At 31.5% G+C, this 26,311-nt stretch overlaps 1 protein-coding gene across 2 annotated transcripts in view; it reads left to right on the forward strand.

Moving 5' to 3' along the window:
- Window positions 1-26,311, forward strand: part of ELP4 (elongator acetyltransferase complex subunit 4) — a 213,623-nt gene that overhangs the window by 74,503 nt on the left and 112,809 nt on the right. For both annotated transcript variants that reach the window (XM_069469770.1, XM_069469771.1), the window contains exons 7-9: window positions 3,899-4,087; window positions 19,239-19,347; window positions 22,023-22,129. In XM_069469770.1, coding sequence (XP_069325871.1) covers window positions 3,899-4,087; window positions 19,239-19,347; window positions 22,023-22,129 — 405 coding nt within the window. The remainder of the gene's footprint in view (window positions 1-3,898; window positions 4,088-19,238; window positions 19,348-22,022; window positions 22,130-26,311) is intronic.

Here is a 26,311-nt window from a genome sequence, read left to right on the forward strand (position 1 = left end):
TTTTCCCTGGCAAAATAAATAATTTTTAAATTTGTTTTTATTGCCAGTTTAATTGCAGGTTGAAAATAATTGTGTGTGGTAAAGCAGCAGTCCTCAACCTTTTTGACACTAGGGACAGGTTTCCATAAAGGCGGGGGCGGGGCGAAAAAGGTGGGGTGGCACCACCTGGGCTCCACCTCAGATCATCAGGCGTTAGATTCTCATGGGGAGCGCTGCATCCGGGATCCCTCTCATGCAGCGTTCGGTTCTATGAGGATCTGATGCTACCTTTGATCTGACGGGCGGCGGGGCTCGGGTGGTGATGGGAGCAATGGGGAGCGCCTGTGGGGCTGTGGGGTACAGGTGGGGCTTCGCTCAGTCTCCCGCCGCTTGCCTCCTGCTGTGGAGGAGTGGGGGCGGGAGGGTTGCGGACAGGGACCACAGTGGTAAAGCACATTTATTTATAGATGGCTGTTCATGTATGTCACTTTTTTTGTGATGGCCTTTGGCATTTAATACAATTTTATTTTGCTCATTGTTCCATTTTTGGTCCTACGTAAGATTTATGGTACCGCGTCTTCCCTTTGGTACCTTTTGGCCTGTCTAGAGAGGTAAATTTGTCCCTGACAGACACCTCTCCCCACTTGCTGTGGTAACTATGGAAACAGGCATGTCATAACAGTTCCTATGGTACAGTGTGCAGAGCTACTGCTCTTGCAGGATGATGACACATCTTCTGAGAGTAAGAAATTTTATAGAATCCAAAAAAGCAAAGGCAACAGCAAAAGGGATACACACACATACACACACGAATCTATTCAAGAATCCTTAATAAGTAAGCGAATACTGAAATGGAACAAAATGTTTCTTTTCTTAGTTGTTTATTTGAGTAGGAAAATAACACCATCTTTAAGAAACAATATTTTTTTTCCATGAAAATTGATAGACAAACAAGTTGGTTCAGCTCTCAGAACCAAATATGCTATAACTGTTGACTTTTCTAAAGACTAAATAGAGTTGAGGTATACATTTCTATGGTGAATTCCAAGAATGTTAAATTTTAAAATTAAAATATGCCAATAAGTTATAAAAAATATACTTCCAATTTTATTGGAACTAAAATATAGTTAATGAAATTCCATATGTTTAAATTATACAGTACATTGTACTGTTTGCTAAATTACCTAGGCTGTACATCAGACTCAGAAACTTTAGATGAGTTCAAGAAGCCACAAAAATGCATCTACCAGGCACTACTGCAAAAAATATTCCTGAGTTAAAATTATGTTCTGACACTGAAATAAATCCTACTTTTAAAAGGAAATTTTCATCTTTTTTTTATCACTGCATTTTCAAATAAACTGAATTGGAGACAACATATAAAAATAAACTCTAAGGAACAGAATATCATATACTACCTTATAATTAACCTTAGTAGTAAGTAAAGTAGTGTAGCTCATTTGTAAAGATAATTGAAGTGGAGACATTTACAAATTCTATCATAATTTCATTTGTTTTTAAGTTGTGATTTTCAAATATCTAAGAAATATATGACAAAAATGAAATTTGAACATTGATTGTACTTAGCATACCAGATTAAATGTTTTAGGTGTTCTCATAGGAATGAATTTATTGTACAGCTGACAATAAGCACTTGTGTTTTAAATCTTGTGCCAGAGAGTATGCCCCATTCTTATATGGCATAGCAAAGAAATTATGTCCCAAACAACACAGAAGATTTGTAATTCAGCCTTTGTTTTTGCAGTTATCATCATATTTTTAAAAATATAACTGCATTTCTCATGTTGAAGTATTATGCTCAATTGTTTTCTGATGTGCTGTGTACCTGCCTCGCTGAGATATCACCATTCATTCTTTGTCTTAATATTTTCATTCTTTCTGTATACATGTATCAGTGTATTTGTCATCGTCACTAAACTTCTATAGTTCTTCTGATTCTGTGCCTAACAGCATTTGTGTTATAAACTTTTAGCAGGTACTTTTTGATACAATACTGAGTACAGATCTTTTGTTTCTGAAATGTTGACAGGGGGAACAATATTATGCTGCTATCTTTTATCTTTGCATTTCATTCAGATACCTAGGGATTCTTCATAAGTTTCTCTCTCCCTCTTTCTAGATTGCTCTTTCTGTTAGGAATCTAACTTAATTACCATGTGGTAATTTTAGAGATGGCAAAATGAACCTTAAATTCTTGCCATTTTACTTAAATTTGGAGGTTTTAAGTAATAAAGAAAAAGAAATAACCTATCGTATTTCACAAATATGTTACACTAATTCACTAGTAATTATATTTATGCATCTAATGTATGTCCTGGTACACCTCAATACTTCATTTCATTCAAGTAATTTAGAAATAAAACAACTTTTTTGGACCATCAAGGATCATAACATAGGGTGTCTTAGGTGGTTGTCTATCATAACCTTAATACAATCAGAAAAAAAAAATTTGGACAAGCTGCCTTACTAGTGTCATCATGTTTCAGGTCCTTGGAGTCAGGAAGTTATTTTCTAATGTGCTTAGTCTAAATTCCTTTTTCTGTAATCTCGTTCTTACAGTCTTATCCAGGCCAATATGTCCCTTCATACATTCAAAGAATTAAATGGAATCATAGAACAATATTCTCTTCTATCCTTTTAGTTTTAGAGATGAGAAAACTAAGGCCTAAGTAATGTATGTGTCTTGCACAGAATCATACATCTACTTAGTTACGTAGTACAGACTGTAAGTCTCTATCATCTTACTGGCTACTGTTCCCTTAGGTGTTCCTCTTCTAACGTTTCAATGTTTTATTCATTTTTTTTTTCTTCTTTCCTTTATCAATAAATTTTGTTTGGAAAAGTAATACACAAATTCAACTTTCAGAGGTAACATCAGGGAAATAGATATATTGTGTTCAACAATAACTACTTGGTTAATAAATTTCATTAGTGGTATTTTATAGCAATATCAAGTGATACATTTGAGGATCTTATTTCATCAGAAATTACATCTAAAGTGGCACATATCCCAAATCATGGCTTTAAGAGAGAAAAATCTTATTTTTCCCATCAGAATTATAATAAGATTTTTCAATTATTTGCGTATTTCAGTTTTGTTAATGCCTCTTTATTTTGCCCAGAAATTTTGCTGGATGCTTAAAGAAAGAAGCATTTATGAAACATTCTTTTAGTTAGGATAGCCCAAACAGTAGAATTTTTATAAACACATCTGCTGGTAAACACTTCTTGACAGTCATCTAGGGTTTCTTGAATGGTTTTTAAATGTTTTTTCCCCAAGAAACATCAGTCACTGTTATTATGACCTTAATGTCAGTAGGCTCAAGATCTAAATATTCACCTGTTAAATTTTATGAAAAATGTTGAACTTGAATTATCGTTAACAGCTTCAAGAAGGAAAACTAGAGGCATGTATAAAATGTAAAACCAAAAAGTTATATATCTTTAAACTCTTTTCAAACAAAAGATTAGGCAGAATCTTGAGCAGTTTATAGTTTATAGTTTACAGAATTTTCTAATACTAAGAATGGTTGCAAGCATTCTAGTTTAGATTTTCTCTCTTATTACCTGTGATTTATTATATGTTAAGTGCCTCAAACATAATTCATAGAATTAGTCACTGTTGAAATTTAGACACAATATAAAGCTTGAGGCTTGTGATACTTTTCAGATTGTCCAAAATGGGGGGAAAAAATCAGTTCTGTAAAGTTTTATAATCTTGTAATCTAAAAGATTTCCTTTATGTTGTCTTATTATTAATAGTACATAAAATTTTTTCCCACATCTATTGATATTATATCACTAATGTTATAAATAAAAATAAGAACTGGCAGATAAAAGAGGTATCCTATTGATTAACAAAACTTTATATGTTTACTTCCCTCCTACTTTCCTTTAGAAAAAACAGAAAAACATTTTAAGAATAGGAATTCAGAATCTTGGCTCACCTTTATGGGGAGATGACATTTGCTGTACAGAAAACTGTGACAACAGTCACAGCCTTACCAAGTTCCTTTATCTTCTCCGTGGTCTTCTGCGAACCTCTCTTTCAGCCTGTATCATCACAATGCCAGCACATCTGATTCAGGTAAGAACTTTCCAAAACTACTTTCCCCTAACTAGTAGTGAAATGTTATAACACGTGGTTTTAATTTACATTTCCACGATAATTAATGATGTTGACCATCTTTTCCTGTGCTTTTTGGCCAATTGCACCTCTTCTTTTGTCTAAGTCTTTTGTCCATTTTTTATTGGTTAATCTCATTATCAATTTTAAAAATTCCTTGATATTTTAGGTACAACTTTGCAATAATTTTCTTCGAGTCTATGACTTGCCGTTTTAATTTTCTTATCAATATCTTTTGAAGAATTAAGGTTTTTAATCTTAATGAAGTTTCACTTATCAATTCTTTAAGTGGTTAGTGGTTTCTCTCCCTTACCTCCCCAATTTTGCCAGTTTTTGTCCTCTCCGAGGTCTTTTTCCTGTGCTTTCTTCTAAATATTTTATAGTTTTTATCTTTTAGGAATAAATCAATATATTCTTGTTTTAATTTTTCACACAATTTTAGTCCATCTTCTCAAACAGCTTTTGGTTTCTTTAATTAATATTCAATTTATATGTTAATATATTTGACATTCACTAGTTCTCTTTTTGTTATTAGCACTGTTTACTAAAGTACTTACAGTCTGCCTGAAGCATGCGATTTCATACAATCTTATATATCTAATACATTGTAGTGTCTGTAAAGATGGGACCAGATATTTATTCTTTTCTTTATGTGGCTTTATGGTAATAATATAATATTAAATGTTTTGAAGAATTCTTAGCACGCCACCCAGGCTCTTTCTAGATATTCAATAAATGTTAATTAAATGAATATTGATTCTTACTTGGAAAATTATTTCTAATACCTAATTGTTGAAACTACTTGAATCTTTATTATAGTTATGCTAATTATATACAGCATATATAGCAAATTTCGATGCTATGATGGAAAAGGTTGGCGTAAATAAGACTCCTTAGCCAGTAAAATTTGGACTTCTTGGCCAGTAGAATTTATTTATTTGTAATAGATATGAGAGGATAACTTAGTTTTCCTTTAAAGGCTTTTTACACATTGTGTCTGGACCCAAATTATTCTCATGAGCTAAAAATTATATAAATAGCATAAGGAACTCTTTTCTCTAATCATCTTAGACATTGTACACATACTTGTATTGTTTTCATTGTTGATGTTAAGTTATTGTAAAGTTAATACTTTAATAATAGTTTGGTTAGACATAGTGAGATTTTTGATTTTGACACTAAATAAACCTGAAACAGACCTATCCGATACAGATGAAAATACTGCTATTCGTACTATTACTACAACTGTGCTACTACTACGACTAGTTAATAGGTGCATATTATGTGCCAAGCACTTTAAAAGCATTATGTCCTTGAATCTTTACCACAACCTTATGAAATAGGTAGTTTTTACCTCTGTTTTCACAAAGTCACCCAATTAATAAATGCCAGGGCCAAGTGTATTTCCCAGGCTTCAAACTCCACCATCTTCACTTTTAGATTATGTAGCTTCCCTAATCATCACAAAAACCGTACAAGATAGCTGTGATGTTAACTACAAAGGCAATTAAACTGAAGTTAAATGATTCTACAATGCCACATGTCTATCATACGTTCAAAGCTGGTATTCAGGCTCAGATCTGGGTTAAAACTTAAACTCGTTCCCCACTATCACACTATGTACTTATATGTCTTGAATTATTAATTACCTTTGATGACACTGACTTTCCATTAGGGAAAAAAGTTATTGGCCAACATTGTTATTATTCAGCATTTTTGAAAAGAAATTATTGTAAAATATTTGATAAATTAGCACATGTAAAAGATTAAGCAAAAAGTTACATTGCAGACAAGGATGAAACAATGAAAGCATGTTTTCTTTTGCATAATTACAAAGCAAAGAAAAACAATTGTGAATTATATGTGTATATGTCATTTAAAAAATTTATCCCGATGGGACATATGCAAAAAAAAAAAAAAACAGAAAGGAAAGGAAAACACTTTTCAAAAGCCATTTTGTTGGTGATAATCTTTATTATTAATACTTAAGAAATTCCCACCCCATTGTGAATGTCTGTTACAATGATTCCTCTAGCCTCTGTTTAAGGAAACAACAGATAATCTTTATTATTACTACTTAAGAAATTCCCACCCCATTGTGAATGTCTGTCACAGTGATTCCTCTAGCCTCTGTTTAAGGGAACAGCAGTGATACTATCAGGTGACCTCAAGTTAGCCTATCTACAGCACTGATTAAAGACTGAATGATGAGATAAGCTAGATGTCTGAACATGAAACAACATTTTAATTTTGATACTTTACAAATATACTTAAGCCCTTGTATAAGTGGAAGAGATACAGTTTAAATTTATGCTTTTTAACATAGCAGTAAAGAGACTAGTTTGAAATGGAAATAGCAAAATATAGGGTCGGACTTTGGTGATAATTATAAAGTTACACAGTGTGACCATGAATTAAGACATGTTCCTCAAAACAGAGACTTTTGAAAAACTATACAACCTTCTAAAATTTTCCCAATTTTCGTACTCTCTTCCCTAGACACTTATGTAAAGCTATCATAATAGTAGTCTTTTGGCCCTATTATCAATTGAGCAAATAAATCATTCCCTTGCCCTTTAAACAAGATGTCTGACCATGTGTTTGTTTTTATATCAAAATATTTAAGAGAAAATATACAGCTAAATAGTTGCTCCAACCAGTCATAATATAAACTTTTAATAACTTTTAAAGACTGGCAAGGAAAATGACAATCTTTAGGCTAAGGAAAGAGACTAAGAATTGGAAGCAGTATGCTTAGAAAGCTAATCAAAAACATATGAATACATAGAACCAGGGAACCCTGAGTTTATTTAACAGAGAGTTCCATAGTGATTACTGTAGTCCAGTTGCAGTCCTAAATTCTTTTCATATTAACTCATTTAATCTTCACAATGTGATTGGTACTGTCATTATCTTTTCCCAAAATCACACAGCTACTCAGTGGCAGAATTTAGACCTAAGCAATCCCCCTCCACTTAGCATATTCTTAACCACTGTGCTGTGCTGCTTATTCAGTTCTATGTTCTTAATCAAGTCCCAACTTTCTCAACCTCAGCTTCATCTGTAAAAATGGAACAAAAAATACTGAAGTCAGAGGATTAGCAATAACATCTGCTGACACAGTGCTGGCACATAGTAGGCATTCAATATATGTTAGCAATTGTCATCTTCAGACAATTATTACTTAAACAGACCTCCAAAATTGAAAAATTGAACAGAGATCAGGCTACAAAAAATAAGGTGTACAAGTCTATCAAAGCAATAGATATCTTTAGCTTTCTGCCTCTTTTTGCAAAAGACAACTACAGAATTTTCTCATAGGTTAGACCTGAGACAGACCAGCAGGTATAAACAAAGCTAGATGGCCATCCAAATCTTAGTAGCATCATCATGTTGTAACAGGACTCTTAACATCATACATCAACTTCTTTCCACTATGACCAGTGCCATATCTGGAGACTGTGTGACAGGGTTTAAATGATGATTGCATGGCTAAGGGTAATTTAGCTTATTCACTCATTCAACAAATAATGCAGGCACTGTTCTAGGCACCAGTGGGGTTACAGTAGTGAACAAGACAAATAAGGTTCCTATTCTCAGGGACATTTTTCAGCAATGCAAAAGATAACAGAGCAGAAAAGTATAATAGTATATGTGGGTATGTGGATACTTGAGCTTGGGAGTTGATAGTAAAGTGGTTTCTGGTAGGAAGTAGAAATGTATTTGATATCCTTGAAATTTTGTCATATAATTAAACATCTATAGACAATAAAATTGTGGTACTCTTATTTGAATGCATTATATAAAATAACACTAGATTAAAAGCACTGTATATAAAATATCTTTATCTCTTAAATTAGTAAACCAGCCAATCGGTGTTCTTACTTTAGTTATTAGCATTCTGTCAGACTTGTACAGTAATGATTAGTTACCCTTTATTGTACTTTTGGCATGCTTCCCATATTTAATTTTATTGTAGGAAAGGAACACATAGTTAAGGAAATTACAAAGAGAGGGAAAAGTTAAAACAGGGAAAATAATGACATATATTCAAAACTGATTCTAACTTATTGTTATAAGACTTTAGCAAGTAGAGTGAATAAGAATTATTCTTAAATTTGCATTTGAAATATTTTATGTTCAGCCTCATAACTTTGAACTTGAAATCTTTTATTTCCTTTAAGTTATTAAAGTTTATTTCCATAACCACAGGAAAAAAATGACAAGCATATTTTGAAACAAATATATAAAAATAAATTCTAAATATCTGTTTAAAAAACACTAAAATTGTTCAGTAAATATGAGTGTCTTAAAATATGTATGTATAGTCTTAAACAATTTTCCCTGTGAAGTAGTATTATTACTCATATTGTCTCTTGCTAGAATATAGTTTTAGTATCTGCCCAAAGACACTGTACTAAAAATGTATGTGAAAATGGCTAAGTTAAATACAGACTTTGTTACATGCTGAACTGTGGAGTAAAGTGTCATTAGAAGGAGCAGAACTACGGACGGCTCCCCTATATTCCAGCATTACTCAGTTCCCAGATCCCTGCTGTGTAGTTGTTCCACTCGCCAAGAAGCCTGTTAAAGAGCCCCCAAGAGCATGTGTACAGCCCTCCATGTTAATAGTTAATTGGTGAGGATGGCAAGATGAGAGGACAGCCGAACATGTGGTCTCTCAGACTCAAGCAGTAGACAGACCTTTAGTTATAATAACAGCAGCTGCTCACATTCTCACAACTCAACTGTTCAAAACTCTGTTGTCGAGTAAAGGTTGTGGATTGAAAAAAAAAGTAAAGGTTACATCTAAGAAAAATAACTAAAGCTCTATCTTTAAACTTTTCCCACATATTATTTTAATAATAATAAAAATATTATTTCAACTTTTAAAAACTTAAGTACAAATTTCAGTATTAAAGGTGGTTATATTTCAGCTATACTGAGCATTCTGCTCCTTTTTCTCCATTTACTGTTAGAAATGTTTTTGTACTCTTCAAAACTTTTTAATGAGGTTTGTTGTTTTTTTTGTTTTTTTTTTTTGCAAAGTGGTAACTTTAAAGCACTTAACAATAGAATACTGTTTGATTTCTATACCTGGCAAGATATGAAACTGTAATTTTTTCTTCTGTCTATTAATGGGAATTGACTTACTACTAGCAAAATTTTTCATCCACCTCCAAATTATGAAAATATTTTGTGCCTTTTAAATTAATTTTATTTTCAATTCCCAGTGATAGTTTTATACTTGAGAAAAATGGTGACCAATAATGTTTATTCTTTTTGGAAATAAAAACTTAGTTTTGTGTCTTATTATGATTTTGTTAGCAAGGTAAAAGGAAAATAAATTTCCCCTAGCTTATACATTTTTTTACACAATCTGTGACAGGTTGTTCTTGATTGGTATTTTTTAATGATTAAAAGCACTTTCACCTAAAACTGTCAGGAAATAAATAGTGAAACACTTAGAATTGTAATTAAAATAAGGAAGGTTATTTTTCTATATTTCTCACAGCTTTCTTTTCAAACGGAAAATTTACTTTTTATTATTGCTAATTTTTCTTCATGCTGTCATCATTTACACTTTTAAGGAATTTTTAAACATAAGCAACAACCTAGTGAATTTCTCCTTAACTCTCATAATACAGGAATGAAAACTTCTTTGACATTATTGATGATAAAATATGACATAATACCTTTTCATTCTAGAATAATTTTAAGTATTTCCAGCATTTAATATATTTGCCTAGAGAATATTAGTTAGTAAATTATTTAAACTTTCTTTTATTCAGAACAGATTTCAGTTTTGAAACTAGCCTATAGCATCTTTTAATTTGTCATCATTGGCACTTGGTCAGTTAATAGCCTTATTCAGTTTTTATCATATAACCACTCTTTTATAATAATTTGATATGAAGATTTTTTCCCCATCTATCTCATTGAAGACCAAAGAAAATTCATTTTCTGATAAAAAGCATGAAGAAAGAACCTTGTTATAATATGTCTCCTGAAAATTGAGTGAGGTTTTATTTAGTGTTTTAATTGATATATTTTCAAATTGATCTGATACAATATTAACGTATTAGAGCTTTGAACCCACTGAAATGAGTGATACAGTATGTTTCTATGTAGAGAAATTCAGAACAAGCCTTTTCACCTCCATAAACTTTTTTGTTCATGCTGAGTACTTTAGCAGCTAAACTCTAAATCAAGCAATGGACCGCTTTAGAACTAACCACTAATATGGGATTATGAAATGTGGACTCCAATGGCCTTTTGAATTTCTCTCAGTGTGAAATCTTTTATTCTTAAAACAAGAACTAAAAATAATTGCATGGTGAAGAAAAAACAGACTTTTCGAGTTTACAAATGTGAAATTTTGGAACTTATTTTTTATGTAACTGTTGATGTGAGTATCATAGGAAAGCATAACACTACCTTCAGTCATATAACTTAATCTATATTAAGTAGTCTTTTTAAATGTACTTTAATATGAAGCATATTTAAGGATAAAAATTATAGATTTAATCTCTTGATCATAGGTATCAATTACTAAAGAATAAAGCCATATATTCTGGGTGTCATGTTTTCATGAATTCTTTCCTTAATTAGAATATTCTCAGATGAGAATCTGCCTTTAATTTTTCCAGGTCTTCTTAACTGCTCTGGAATTTATTTTTAAAATTGACATATTTAAAAGTTTAAGAAGAAGTAATTTTTTATTATGTTATATTTGTTAAATTCCAGTAACTTCATATATGTCTAGTGAGTTGTAAACAGAATCTGTTTTTCTTTAAAATAATAAATAGTAGAACTATATTCTTATCCTTCTACCGTAGGCTTAGGATTTATAAGTTCTTATTGCTCCAGATTCTTTTCTTCTGTTTCAGATTGAACATACTGGTATCTGGCTAGTTTTTAAATCAAACCATAGCTTATATGCATTATGCGTATATATTTAATTTCCTTTCTTGGTCAAGGATGATTGAAACTTCACACAAACTTCAAATTATCTATAAGTTTCTGTCTATGTAGAGCATTAGTAGCAGTATATATATCATTTTGTCTTAGTGTTAATATTCATTTTAAATAAAAGCAGGATATATTTTAAATTGTCATTAAGATTCATGTTCATCTTTAAAAGAAAAAACAACCGTTTAGAAACCTTTTATTATATTTAACCTAACCAAAGCATATTCAGTAAGCAGTGAAAAGAATAATAATTTTGGTTTTAAAATTTTTTTGGCTTTCTCTAAAATAACTTTGTGATGTTACAGTTCAAATTGTTACTCATTCTATAGTTCCGGTAGTGGTAGTGATTATTAGCTACAGGGCTATTTAGGGCCAAACTTTTCAAATGTATCAATGATATAAATAGTGAAGTGTCTCATCACGGTATGGAGATTGAGTCATCTGTTTGGGCATATGGAATCTTTGGCTGCTGGACTACATAGTCTTTATAATGCCCAGTGTCCACGCATGGACACAACTGTTCTGGGAGCAGAAGGGGGCTGGGATCTGTGTGTTCAGTCTACTTGAACATAGTAGGAGAAAAATGGGGAAATGACCTTTTACATTATTTTCATTGTAGACAATCTTCTATATCATTCTTTGTGCACAGAAAAGAAGTACAACTTTATTTAATATCTCATTTATTTTGCAAATAAAATGACTAAGCTTTTTATCTTTGGTGTTACAAGCTATCTGAAAAATACCTGTGAAGAAGTGTGAGTTTTGAATTATTTCTATTTATATACGTGGATGCATACCTTTCCTTAAAGAAAGATTACTGTCTTCAACAAAGAATGATAGTTATTTCTTAATATTAAGACCAAATGTGCTTGTAACTGATTATAATTTAAAACTGTTTAAGTACCAGGTCAGATATTATGTCCTAATGTTATGTGTTAGCGCTTTGCTATTAATTACGTTATTATTACTATATAAAGAGTTCTTTAATTTTTTCGCACCCTATGTAGTTAATCTTTAATGTTGGGAAGGACAAGAGAGAGATTAAATTATCCTTGTAACCTCTTTCTCTTCCAGGCTGATGATGGAAAATAAAAGCTCTTAGCCACAAAATGTAACACTTAGAATTAATATTTAATTAGACTAGCAAATTGTACACTGTGGCTGAAAGCTTCCAAAGAGTTGTTAGTGCCACAATTGACCTACAGGTTTAATAATAACTCACTTCTAGAAGCAAGTGCCAGTTCAGCATAGTAGAGCCACTGTAAGAAAGTCCTGAGAGATTAAAATCAACAAACCAAATGGCAGGCAAGGATTCCTGGGATGGAGCCTTCTGGAAAGCTGGGAGCTGGAATAGCTTTTAAGCCAGGATTCAGATGAGAACAGTGGGTGAAAAAGCTGATCCCTCCTGTTCTGGGAGCTTCTGGTTGTAGGCCAAAATCTTAGAACAGATTTTTACTAAATGTTTTTGCTGCAGCTATTAACTTACACTGAAAATCAAATATTGAATAATTTTTCTATAAAATTTAGCAAATTTTTTGTGTAAACATTAGTTCTTAATTCCTTACATATTAGTACATAATATCTGTAAACTCAGATCATTAGATTATCAGATAGGTTTGGCGCTGTACATCTATGCTGTTTTGCTGTGACATGCTGTTTCCTTGTTCCCTGTATAGTTGATTTATATGGTTCATTTCTATATTATTTCATTACGGTGCATTATGCAGAGCCTGAGAAAGAGATTGTGAAGTCTCTAGCCCAAGAATTTTTTTATTCAAAAAACTATATATATCAACAAACATAATTCAAAGGCATTTTTAATTTTCAAAGACTTTATATTATAAAAGCAATGTATTTGCTTATGCTTATGATGTAGTTAAATTAAAAGATAAATAGGATTGGACCTCCTGGTGAAACATTGGATCCTTATATTGCTGACAAATTAATCTGGTGAAAATAAGATACTATGGGTTTGAAAATATGCAAACATAGAACAGCAGACTGAAAAGGGGGCACCTTACATAATTTATTGGTTATATCTTAAATAATTAAAGAAAAGCTAGTCATTTGTTAAAAATTCAAGCAGGTGAGGACCTTGCCAGCAGAGGGAGTAGTCCTGTCTTCCGTCAGGTTCCCATCATTTTCCCACCTGCCTCAGCCTTTTTCCCAGCCAGTCTCCCATCTGGACCTGGCTCTGTTAGCCTGTTCCTGATGACAGGCTATAATTTTATACTCAATATGGGATTATTCTAAGCTGATTTTAAACTTTAGTATCTTTAACCTGCCACTGCATCACAAACATCAGCTGGATGCTCTGTTTGATATTTGGATATTAGCAATTGTTTTTCCATGCAGGGCATGAGCTTTTGGACATCTATGAATTGCATTTTAAGGGTTTCAAATATAAAGTAGTAAGAAAAGATTTCTGATTTAGGAAGTTACCCATAAAACATTTTAGATCACAAACCACAAATTTCTCTGTGAGTAGTTTCCATAATATGAAACTAGATGATGTAGAGTTATGAAACATGCCTAAAATTAATTTTGAATATTATTACCATTATTATTTCCAGCCTATTCATTACAGTATTTTTTCCATCCCAATTTCTGAGAGTTTTCAGAATATGTAAGGGTTTTTGTTTGTTTGTTTTATAGAATAACCTACTGAAAAAGAACTGAAAAATATTCTACAAGTATGTAGTATTTGAAGCCAGCATAAATTTAAACAATATTTCTGAAAATAAAATCATGTGTTCTAAAACTAAAGTAAGTCTTAATTATAAAAAACGAACATTTTCATACGAAAATTTAGAATAACAACTGTTTGATCAGGTAGAAAACACAAAAAGATATGGCTCCATTACGTATTCCTAGTAAAATTTGACATCTTGCTTAACAATTTCTTTCACCATTGAGGTTAAGTATGTTTGCCATTAGCCCCTTTGTGTATATGTTTTAAGCTTTAGGAAAAAGAACCAAAATACATTTGCTTTATGATTTCCCTATATGAATATCAGTATAAGATGCTACCAGAAAGTATGTTATGTTTAGAATTTTTTTAATTTGCACAAGTTCCTCTATATTCTAAAATTAACTGTGACTTTGAATAAAGTTAAATCTGGAAAGATTTAATCTAATGCTTTCATTAATTTATTATAAATATGCATTAGTATAATTTTATCTGATAAAATCAGTCCTTCTTAAACTCATAATTATGAACAGAATTATTTCCCCATTGTCAGATATTTTTTAATGAAATAAAAATCTAATCTACAGAAACAAGAAACAATTCTGGGGAAGGTAAGGCAAGTTTATAGAAAGTTACAAATAATATACATAATTTTGTTATTTCACAGTCTTGGAAGAACTTAAGCATGGAAAAACAAATATGTTATTAAATATCCCTAGATTTATCCTTTGGTCCAGGATTTTTTTTTTTTTTTTTTTTTGGATTACATAATAAAGAAATGTTATAAGTATATTCATGCTTCTGTGCATATCATTTTTTAGAAAATGTTATTATAAATTGAGCTGTTGAATATAACATACTTGCTTTTCTTGTGGAAATACTCCTCCCCACCTACCCCCCCAACCCCAACACATGCATACATTATGTCATATACTAAGGTCAAACATAAAGTAACTTAAATATTCTTTTAAGTCTTTAGCATTAACTTAATATTGCTTTCATACTATCATAGTCCCAAATCTGATATTTGTGTCTCACTCAAATGAGAGCTCTTCCTTTCATATTGTGTTTGCTATCTTTCTTAAATAGTATAAGTTGAGTAACCCAAGAAATTATTCTTATTTGAATGTATAAATGCATTATGTCAATTGGTTTATTCTTTCAAGCTTCTTGATAATTAAGTTATTGGTTAATTAATTCTTGATCCTCTTGTTAAAATCTTCCATCTAAATATATTTTGTATTGGTACATTTATTGTTGGGATAATTAAGTCCAAGAAAATAAGGAAATATTCAGGGTTTGAGGCATTCTGATTGTTACTTAGTAACTCTAACTAGGTATCTGAACTATTTTTATTAGAAAATTGTGGCAGCTTTATAAGGCAGTCAATTTTTATCTCTTGACAGAATTCATAGTTTTGGCTTTATGACTGTATGAGCTTTGAATTAAAAGGTAGCATTAAATTAATCTTCCCTAATTTAAAATCTGTTTAATGGATTTGGGGTATCCTGATAAAAAATGTGTTATCATTTTATAAATGCAAACAGGAAACATTCTATGAAACCAAACAGGGAACAATCAAAACAAAAACTCAGAAGTTTTTTTTTTTTTTTGAAATTAAAATTGAAATACAAAGGTAGAAGATTGGACAATCTGATTTGCCTGTTTATTTGCAACAGCATTTGACATATTTTAAATTTAAGTGATTAATTAAGAAATTACACTGCAACAGAAAGTTTTAAGAGCCTTTTATGTAACTTAATACAATGCTATTTGAGACTGCCAGCAGACTCTTAAAACTCCTGGACACCAGCTCTCTTCTCTTCTGGCTTCCCTCCTAGTCATGTCTTGGCCACTATCCAGAGCTGACAACTTTCACCCAGGAGCGAAGGGAGATTTGTCTAGTATAAGAAGGATTTTTGAGCCATCCTAGATTTTCATCTCCAGATGGGCAAGGAGGAGGGGTGGCAATATCATTGTACGTACTTGGGTGATGTCATGATGCCACACATGCACCATAACCATTAATTATGATACTGGTGAATGCTGAATGTCCTTATTCAAAGGTTCCTTATTGGAAACTGTAATGTTAACAACTTTAAAATTAATGCAAAAATTATGTTCAAATTTAAGTTACTGATACACAAATACCTCTGCTCCTCCATTTCCAACTATATGCTGAAGACCAAAGAGGTTTCACATCTTAGCTAATAACATAAAAACATTTAGAATCTGTTAGGATGAGAATGTAGATGTTCCAGTTTCAAAACCTCTTCTCAGATCATTACGCTAAAGCTTTCTGAACACTGCTGGTTATATTATGATAATTTGTTATCCATAGTGTGTTCTTGCTAAAGTGAATTGTGATTATTATGCTTTTAAGGATTTCTTAGGCTGTTAATTTTAAATTCTTTTAAGTAAATTCACCCACCTTTACCTAAAGGACCATTTAGGATTAACATTATGATTTGAGAGACCTTTTTACAAGAATGGTTTTAAGGTAAGATTACATCAGTAGACCATATTATTTTTGGATCTTGGAGGTGCAGAAGTAATCTGTAACACTTTTTTTAACTTTAAAAAAAAAGTTACATTTATATGCCCAAATACCTTTTATGCTTCTACAAAAACCTAGAAGATTCAATGAGTTTATAATAAAAATTATCTCAGAAACTTAAATGTTATTCTTATATAATCTCCATTGCTTTTTATTCTATAGATGTTTTTCAGATGTCTGTATAACTTTCACAGTTTGCCACATTATATAAACTATTTGCAAAATAGGTGTGCAGAAAGCAAGAAGGTCACTGTTGTATAAATATTTTATGGTAATAGTATGATTAAAAGTTTATTCTTGTTCTAATACTTCATATAAGTTTTTAAAATAGAACTTAGTTTGTAGTTAATAATTGTAATGTAAACCTATGGTACTTGGAAATATAAAAAATGAAATACATGAATGAGTTTCTGAGAAATTTTGAACTCCAGGCTGTATATAACTTTTATATTTGGAATTCATTAAGTTTACTCTTCAAAGTGGATAATTAACTTTTTTAATTTCCCACAAATTACCTTAAAAAGATCTATAAAAACATTACACACTGTAAAATGGTTTATTAGTAAATTTTAAGATTCGATGAAGGAAGGAAACTCTCTTTGAAATAAACAAATATCAGGTTGACCATTTAAATACAGATTACCTTGCTTACTAGAATGGAAATTAATCTCATCTTTAAACCTTACAATTTCTATTATTCATGTAACTGAGAAAGCCCTAGTTGATATCACTGAAATCTTGAATACTTGAGTTTTAACAAAAAATTGACTTTATCGTTTTAGATTCAGATATTTAGATACAAAAGCTTAATCTTTTATTTATAGATAAAAGGAAATCTGACCTTTTTGATTAAGAAATATTATCAGTAGTCTTTATAAGTGCTTGTTCATCTGAGGATCCATGACAGGAATACTCTTCCCAGTTGAGTTTATCCTAAAAATGAAATGATAAGAGCCCGCTGGTTGTTATCCAAGATTCTTCTTAATGGGGAAACCACATGGTTATTCTTCATCTCCCACTTGTTCTCACCCTTTACTACCAACCCAGCCACACCCCACCCCCACCCCAACATTGTTCAGTACTCAGCACAATGAATCATTTTCAAGTTGACTCATTGTGAACTGTATCCCAGCTGTTGGAATGTCTGGCAGACATTTTTGTTTGGGTGAAGAATAACTGGCTGAAACCCAACCTGGATGAGTTTGATATAATGGTCTTTGGCTAAAGAAATATTGAGAGGAACATGTTTATGGCCCTGAAGCCCCTGTTATTCCTGGAGTAGGACCATCCCCTGTGGCACAGAACTGAAAGTAAGGAATCAATCTGGATTATTTTCTCACCATTGAATGAAAAATTGCCTTAGAAAAAAATGGGCATTTCCAAATTATGTTTGTTTTTTTATACTGAGTGTGCCCATGTGATTGAAAGTATTAAAAGACAATTAAGGATAATTATTTTTACTGGTTCTTTTTAAGAGCACTGATTCAAAGGCTGAAACATCCTTTATATAACACACATTCCAATTTATGGAGGAGTTTCAAATACTGCCATAGGTGTGAGTTAACTAGTCACTCCGACAGAATGTTTGGTCACAGGCTACTGTGTATTTCATACTGAGTCAGGTAACATTGAACAACCCTCTTTTAGTTTTCATTCTTATGTAATCTTTGTAAGGGGATTTAAGAACCAGAGGAATACTAGTAACCTCAGTAGTCAATCATATTTTGAGAAAATGAAAATCTTTGATTATATTTGACCTCTTCTCTAACAGGGGACATAGTGTCAGACTGATAAATTTTCTGGACTATTTGATATTTCCCATCTTTTCTTCAAAGATTAATTTTAAACTGGTGGGTATTACCAGTATATAAAATAGGAGTTTCAAAATTACAAAATTTTACAAACAATATTTTCAACTTATCTAAATCTTCGGAGCAAAAAATTTTATAAGGTATAATAGCGTACAATCATAGTTTTTTAACCTACCACTCTGTCAGGGGCTAAAAGGAATTTCCATTAAATAAAATAATTTTTAAAAACCTACCGGGTTATTTGATTATTATATTTTTATATACATGAAATAAATTCTGAGCATTTTAAAACTTGTGCTACTTAATAACTGGGCATACTATATTTGGAAACATATTAATATATTATTTTAATCTAGCAAAATGTGACATTTCTTAAGATGTATTTAGCAGTATATTTCTGTTCCTCTTGGGTTGTGTTGGGGAAAAAAAGATAGGCTCCTGATCTAAGTGTTAGTCATCACCATCTTTTCTTTGCCTTTATTGTTATCCCAGAGCCAAATGGCAGCATCTGGAAGGAGAAAACAGAAGACTCCAGAGCTAGCCATGTTGCAGTCTCTTAGCTGGACCCTTCCATGTTTCTAATATGTCACAGAGGACCTCAGCTGTTATAGGGCTGGGACCTAGTCCCAGCTGACAGATGACAATGAGACCCTTGCCTTACTTTATACTGTACTATCTACTGTTTCTGAATCCTGATGTCTGCCAGATTTTCCAATATGCAATGGGTGAAGTAATTCAAAAAAATAATAGTGTATGAGAATAAAGATAGCCTTGCTCCTTAAGATAAGTAAAAAATAATGCATTTATGTTTTCAACCAAAACTAATCAATTAATGTCTTCTACCAATTTATGATTTCCCCTCAGCTCTTCAAATTAAAATAACATACCTACATGGGTCGGAATTTTCAATTAAGAGCGTATTTTCATCCAGTTTTCAGCCTATCCTAGCTTTAATTTTTTAGTTATTTCTCTGTGTCGATAGTCTATACTACAGTTTGTCACTGAGGTGTCATAGTGGCATTGTACAGATGTTATATTTTTAAACATAACATTTAACATGACTTTTGTTTTCATGTTTTGCAGAATAAAGCAATTATTGCTCGTGTTACAAACTTGTCAGATACAGTAGTTGGTCTGGAATCATTTATCGGTTCTGAGAAAGAAACCAACCCTTTATATAAAGATTATCATGGTAAGCAGCACCTCTATAATGAGAAGAGTATATCCTAGCTTCTGGAAGTATCCTGTCCAGTCAGAATATCTACTGTCAATTAGAATGAATTTTATTTTATAATATACCTTTTAAATGTTTTCCATTTCTGGCCAATCTTCTCTGGCAGTTTACCATCAAACTACATTAAGACTACAGACAATGATAACTGTTTGATAGGAGTTAAATCCAAGTACTAAGGCATGGCTAAGTCAGATGTACATTTTGTTGTCCCAGTGGCTTAAAGTTGCCATGAAATCAGTCATACTTATTAGCTGTGTTTGAAATAAATATCATGTTTTAATTCTAATAACAGCTTTGTATAGCAGTTTATACTTTACAAAGCTTAGCTGTATGATAAGATACATACTGTATTATATTTTAAAATTCCTAGTTCACATGCAATCACATTTTCAGAAAGTGAACATCTTTGATTACATTTAGACTTTTCTTTGTTTACTCATTTTGTTGTTAGAGTGATGAACAAATTTTAAAATATTGCCACCCTGATATAAACACAGGTAAATTCATCAGACTTTTACTTACTTTTTTTTACTTAGAATAATATTTTAGTTATTTGGTTAATTTGAGGATTTTTAATATAAATGTTCTTACATAGAACCATTTGAATAGTAAAGGTTTAATAGTTAGGTCTTAGTATCTTAGGTCTAAACTAAATATAGAATGTGGTAAATAACAGATTTTTACCTACTTATTCTGAACATATATAAATTATTACTGTTATTATTGTGGAACTACTATACTTCCATGGAAACCTCTGAAGACTGATGAGCTTATTTGAACTGTATTACAAAATTGTGTAAGACTGTGATTGTCTGAGACTGTGGCAGATTTCTTGTTGGTTTACATATTAAAGTCTACCAAAAAAAGTATTAAAAATTATAAGATATTTTATGTGATACTCAGCCAGTGCTTTGAAGAGTCATTATACAGTCTTTAAAAAAACAATAAAATAATATAAGTTGTGAACAAAAGCTACTGTAAAGTAGTTTGCTTCATTATTATTTACTTGCATAAGTATGCATATGGTATATGCCCAGGTTAACCCTATATATACCTCATTTAATACATTGTTTTTATTATGATAGGAGATCTAGTACAATTTAACTTTTTTTTAATTTATTATTTCCATTTACTTTTAGGATAATTCAAGTTAAATCTTACTTGAATTATTTATATATAATAAATATATATTGAATATCATTTATAAGTATCATAAGCTTGTGAATTTAATAAAATTATATTTCATATTCTAAAAAATTATTTTGATTGAAACATTTTAAAGGTTGAAAGGCTATGATTCTTTGTGCTGAAATCTCTGCATTGATAAATTATTCCCCACAGAGTAGTAAGTGATTGTAATGACTAGTAAACTTTCTTTTAAGAAGGACTTGGTGAAATCATTCATTCATTCTGTAAGACTTCTGATTTAATAGGTAGCTAAACAAGTACTTGTAAGGTGAAAATGAGAAAGGTGCAAATAAAAGTATGGTACCTATTTCTATCTAATAAAATGTATTTTATTAAATAGCTTTGTGTGAGACATTTTTAATTGGTAGCTAAAGCTGTCTTAACACCTTTTACATTTTTTAACTTTAAAAAATTGTCAAATATTTTAGTGAATTATTTTTAAAAAGACTGTTTCTAAAGGGAAGCACCTGGAGTTTTACCTTTTTAAGTTAAAACTAGTGCATACATTACTAAGCATTCAAACACACAGAAAAACCTTGTACTAGAGAAGCAGTAAAGAATCTGTAAATAAGATTTATCTATTTTTTCAAATAGGAAACTTTCCTTTTCCCACCATGTTTAGGGATCAGTGTCCTTGGGAGGGTGATTTTTAAGTATGAGCTGAGTCAGGCAGAAAGATGCACTGAAGAACCTTCCATGTCTTCATCTGTGGGAAATGACCCCTAGTTTAGTCAGAAACTACATTAGGCTGCACAAAAGCCATCCAGTGCCCTTGTCAGAAAAAATTAGCAAGTATTTCTACTGACACGAGGCCAAAGCTCACGGTTTACCTAGCACTGTTGCAAAGCTTATAACAGCTCCATAAAGATCTAACATGCCATAGAAATGAATGTCTTCGGGTGGCATAAGGGTTAATGTTTGGTCCTAGAGTGTGCTCTGAAATGTAGTTTTCTTCAGTGGTTTGTTCAAGCCATTAATAAGGTACAAAATGAAATATTTTTCATGAGTGCTTCACTGGTTATCGGTAACCCATAAGCCTTGTTTTGCTGGCTGCTTACTGGTGCATTTAATAAAATAAAGATCACTCAGTGGTGCCGTGGGCAGCATGCAAGGTGATAGCCATATTTGCTTACTGTAAATACAAGAGAAAATCACCCACAAACCGGCTGTAGTTTTGACAAGTATTAAGATCCCTCTTTACATCTGTACTTCTGTACCAAAGTGCAATTAGTTTTCCTCGCACAAGGATTTCTGTTTATCTTATTCTGCTTGATTACTTGAGTATAATCACACCATTTGCTTCATTGCTCCTGGTAGTAAGCTCCAGTTTTAAAAGGGGAGGATGCTTGTGTGTAAATTTACAGGATTCTGCTGTAAGACTCTTTAATTTATGCATCTGATGACAGCGTTTTTAAATTTTTTCCTTTTAATTTCCTTTCCACAAGGTTTGATTCATATACGGCAGATTCCTCGGCTTAATAACTTGATTTGTGATGAATCAGATGTCAAAGACTTAGCTTTTAAATTAAAAAAGAAGCTATTCACCATTGAGGTAAGAGAATTTTTATGTTTTAGTTTACAGTCTTGAGGTAAATAGTATCTCCCTCCGCTTGCCTTTTTTTTACTGTAATGAAATGCTTAGGACATGTTTTATGCTAAATATTTTAAAGTTTTTTTGGTGTAACAATAATTTTTTACCCTATCTTTTTCTTATATTTAGTGGTATATCATCAGAGTATAGCAAAAATGATTTTGTTTTAAATGTCTATTAAAAGTTAGCTCTAAACTTACATGATAAATATGACATGCATATTTCCAAGGCTTTCAAAAGCATATTTAATTAAATGTTAATGAGCTATGCTTACTTGTGTGTGGAATGTGAATGCTACCACAATTGTGTATGGCTAAGAGGATTCTTATCTACGTTTTAAAAGCATTTTTCTTTACTATTATTGAAATTACCTTTTGCTTTCCATGCAGAATTGAACAGAGCATAATTTACACTGGTGTCTTTAAGTAAATTTCCTACAACACTTAAACTTTTTTTGTAACCTTTATGCAAGCAGTGGTGACAGAAAGTAGTAGTACAAAAGATTTATTTCAACTTAATCTTGCTAAAGAGCGAATGAACAGAGAACTATTAAGCAATTAGAATTGATGTATTTATTAACGAAGTAAATGCTCAGAGAGCAATGGCTTTTGGGTGATGTGATAGTTATCAGCATAGTCGGTGCAATTTTTTTTAACAAAGACATAAAACAGCCAAGCAGCCTTGACAAACCATTTTGTTTAATCTCTTTTCAAATGAAAAGCTCTTAAGCAGGCCACTTGTCTTAACTGCTTGAAACCATTAAAAAGAGAGAATTGCCACCAATAAATTAGCATATTTTTAACTTCATCACCAAACGATGGTCAATGTGGCTTGGCACTGCTTTGGTGTTTGGGACTTCACCCTTAAGTGACCACTTTGGCCCTTTTTTGACCCTTTGCCCTCTTTAAGCTGGCCACTTGATAAGGTAACTTAATGGTTCTCTCTTTTTCTCTTTCCCTTCACATTTGCAAGTAGCACTAACCTATAAATCATTGTAAGGGCCCTATCCAGTGACAAATTAATGTGCCCTCCTCCTAATTAATGGTCATCAATGTCCTTAATTATCTAATCCTATTGAGAGCAGTTAATAGTTAATCAGGCAGCCAGTTCTTCAAGCAGGTCATCTCTGCAGGAGTGTTAGAAGTTTCTCATCTGGGGATACTCCCTTCAAAAGCCACTTAAAGCCAAAAGAGCGAGAGTGTAGAAATAGTGATCCTTGAGCTAATTTGCTTTAGTTCTCAAAAGAAACCATTGAAATGGAACCCAACACTGTAATTGTTCAAACACTGTTTCAGTTTTTCTGGTAGAATACTGAGTAATTTACCATAATATTGCTTAAAACTTTTAGAGGGATAAAGTTTAGTATCATGAGGAGACCATGCTTATCATTTTCTTTTAAGTTGAATTTATATTTTTAATGAAAGATATGTTTTTTCCCTCTGTGTGGCCCTTTTCCCCCCAAATTTCTATTCTGATAACCACATCTAAGGTATCATTTCTATTACCATACAAAGTAAGCAAGGTGAACCCCAGTGAAAACAAATATTGTGACCAGAGAAGAAAGTAGTACAGTAGTGTGAATCATGTTTATGAACTCTATCTCTCTCTTTCTCATTCTGTCTCTCATTGGGTCTTACTGGGAGTTGGAGGGGAAGGAAATAAAAAAACTTATCTAATGTCAAATGGGACCTTTCCTTTGAATAACTTTAGTTTCTAATCGTAATTACAATTTACCATTGGTGCTGGTCAGAGATCTTTTATTGACCACACAAGTTTCTGTTTCATTTTCTCTCTTCTTCCTACTATGCTAAACTAAGAATCATTATAATTGGTCACCCTATGGTTTGTAAGCAATATTTGGAAAAAAAAAAAAACCCATAGACAGTTGTTTTTTAAAAAGCTAATATTTAATATAATCGATGAAATCCTATACCTTTTTTCTTATAGTCTAGTCAGTAATGTTTTTTGTTTTTGTTTTTTATAGAAATATAAGTGAAACACATTCTAAATAACTGATTAACTTATGCCATAATATTCAGTTTAGTGATTAGAAAAATGTAAATTAAGGGATCAGACAAACCTAATAGAAACACATGTAGGTATAGTTATAACAGAATAAAATCATGTGGTTCACCTAAGATTAAATGTTTAACATATAGCATTGTACATTAGAAAAATGCATATTCAAACAGATAGCAAGTTTTGGTGATATCTTGTAAAAACTGGAAACAAAAGTAGAAATGACCTGAAAGTAATTAGTTTAAGGATTCCTTTATTGTATGTAAAATCATCTATCAAATGGCAGTTTTAATATGCACAAAAAATATTTTTTTTAAATGGCCTGATATTTTTTTAAAAATAAAATGTATACTGTACTAATCTGTAAAGTCTGAGACTGTAATATACCGGATATTGAATCTGAGTTTTACTTTTAGAAGTGAAAGGTGGTTTCACAGGTAAGGCAGAGATAACTTTTCTGATTTCATATAGGTGGATTTGTTGTATGTTGGAATTTACTCTCAATCACATGGTCTCAAAAGAGGGCATAGTTGAAAAGAAGGGGCAAAAGAAGCAGGGTATCTTTGATAAATCATTGCACTTTTTATGTATGAAAACTAATTATCTTTTTAATAATAGTTACCAAAGGCCTTTAATAGGTAGAGCAACTTTAACTCGTAGTCTCTAATTTCTTTAAGTGATTTGGAGAAGGCAAAAGAATATTTCTTCCTTTGGAGGATGTACTGGCATTGTCCAGATTTGAGTGGAAATGTGTATCTAATTACAGTTAAAATTTGTATTAATACCTGTAACTATAAAGCTCAATAAATTAGCCCCTCTACAAAAGCCATAGCAGAATCATGTCTATACTAATGACATTAAAATCCTGGCAGGCTTTCTAGATAAATAAAAGAGAAAGTTTAAAGTTGGTTCAGTATGTCTTCAGGTTAAATGAAATATATTTCCAATTCTTTGAAACTGATAATTTTTACAAGCTGTACATGGTCAAACACTAGTATATTGGATTAACCGTAATATACAAAACTTATTCCTTGACCTTACCCAGATCAAGTTTACCTGACCTTACCTAACTTGCATTCAATCATAGCAAACATTTATTGAGCCATGTTTGTGTACCAACCACCATATTGGCTTATTCATATTTTTATATAGAGATGAAATATTTTAAACAAAAGCTTTACTAAGATGTAACAGCAGATTCAATATACAGAAACTATGTCTTTTTCATCTTTATATCTATCCCAGAACTAAGAACAAGTTCATTTACTTAATAGGTATAAAATCTTTGCTGAAATTTATGTAATATAGGTAAATTATGAATGGAGTTTTTTAAATAATCCAAATAATATAGCTATAAATATTGTATAGGCTCCACTGGTCAAGTGACCCATACATACTACCTTCTCAGTTACATGTAAGATTTATAACGTGGGTACATAGCTTCACTTCCAAACTATTAATAAAATTACTATTTTAACTTGTATTTTTCAGTCTGTAATTTTTGCTTCTCTAACCTTGAGATTATCATTAACCAGTTTTTTCTTTACATTAGTAATTACAGTATATGTTAAGTAAGATTTGGTAGAATTTGAAATGTGGCTGAATATAACTTGATAACATCATAAAAGCAACATTTTCACTTGCATTTAATATTACTTTGCAATTTTGATTTTATATTTTCAGCTTGAACATATCTTAGCACATTCTAGTAATAAAATTTCTTAATATAATGATAATAATGTGTTATTACATTAGTTGCAATATCTATTAAGGTTACTACAAAGAGAGTTTCCACTTTGACAATCAGACAGCTTTACAGCTCTAAGAATCAGTGTTTCTAAGGTCAAGTCGGAGAGTGTGGTAATTGAGTTACACTGAAATATACAAAAGACACATATTGTTTACTACTAACTTTGAATATAAGGATAAATGATACTTATAAAGCCTATAATTGGTCCAAAAGTAATAATTATCATAATATATGTGGGTCTTGTAGACTACATGAATATTAAGAATGGAAAATGTCAAAGTAAATCAAGTTTATTCAAGGTTATCTTATCATACTTTGCCCCTAATTCAGAATACAGGACCTTAGTACCTCTTCAGTCACCAAGAATGCTTTAT

The sequence above is a fragment of the Eulemur rufifrons genome, chromosome 6 (assembly GCF_041146395.1).
Source record: "Eulemur rufifrons isolate Redbay chromosome 6, OSU_ERuf_1, whole genome shotgun sequence".
In the NCBI taxonomy this organism is placed as follows: Eukaryota; Metazoa; Chordata; class Mammalia; order Primates; family Lemuridae; genus Eulemur; species Eulemur rufifrons.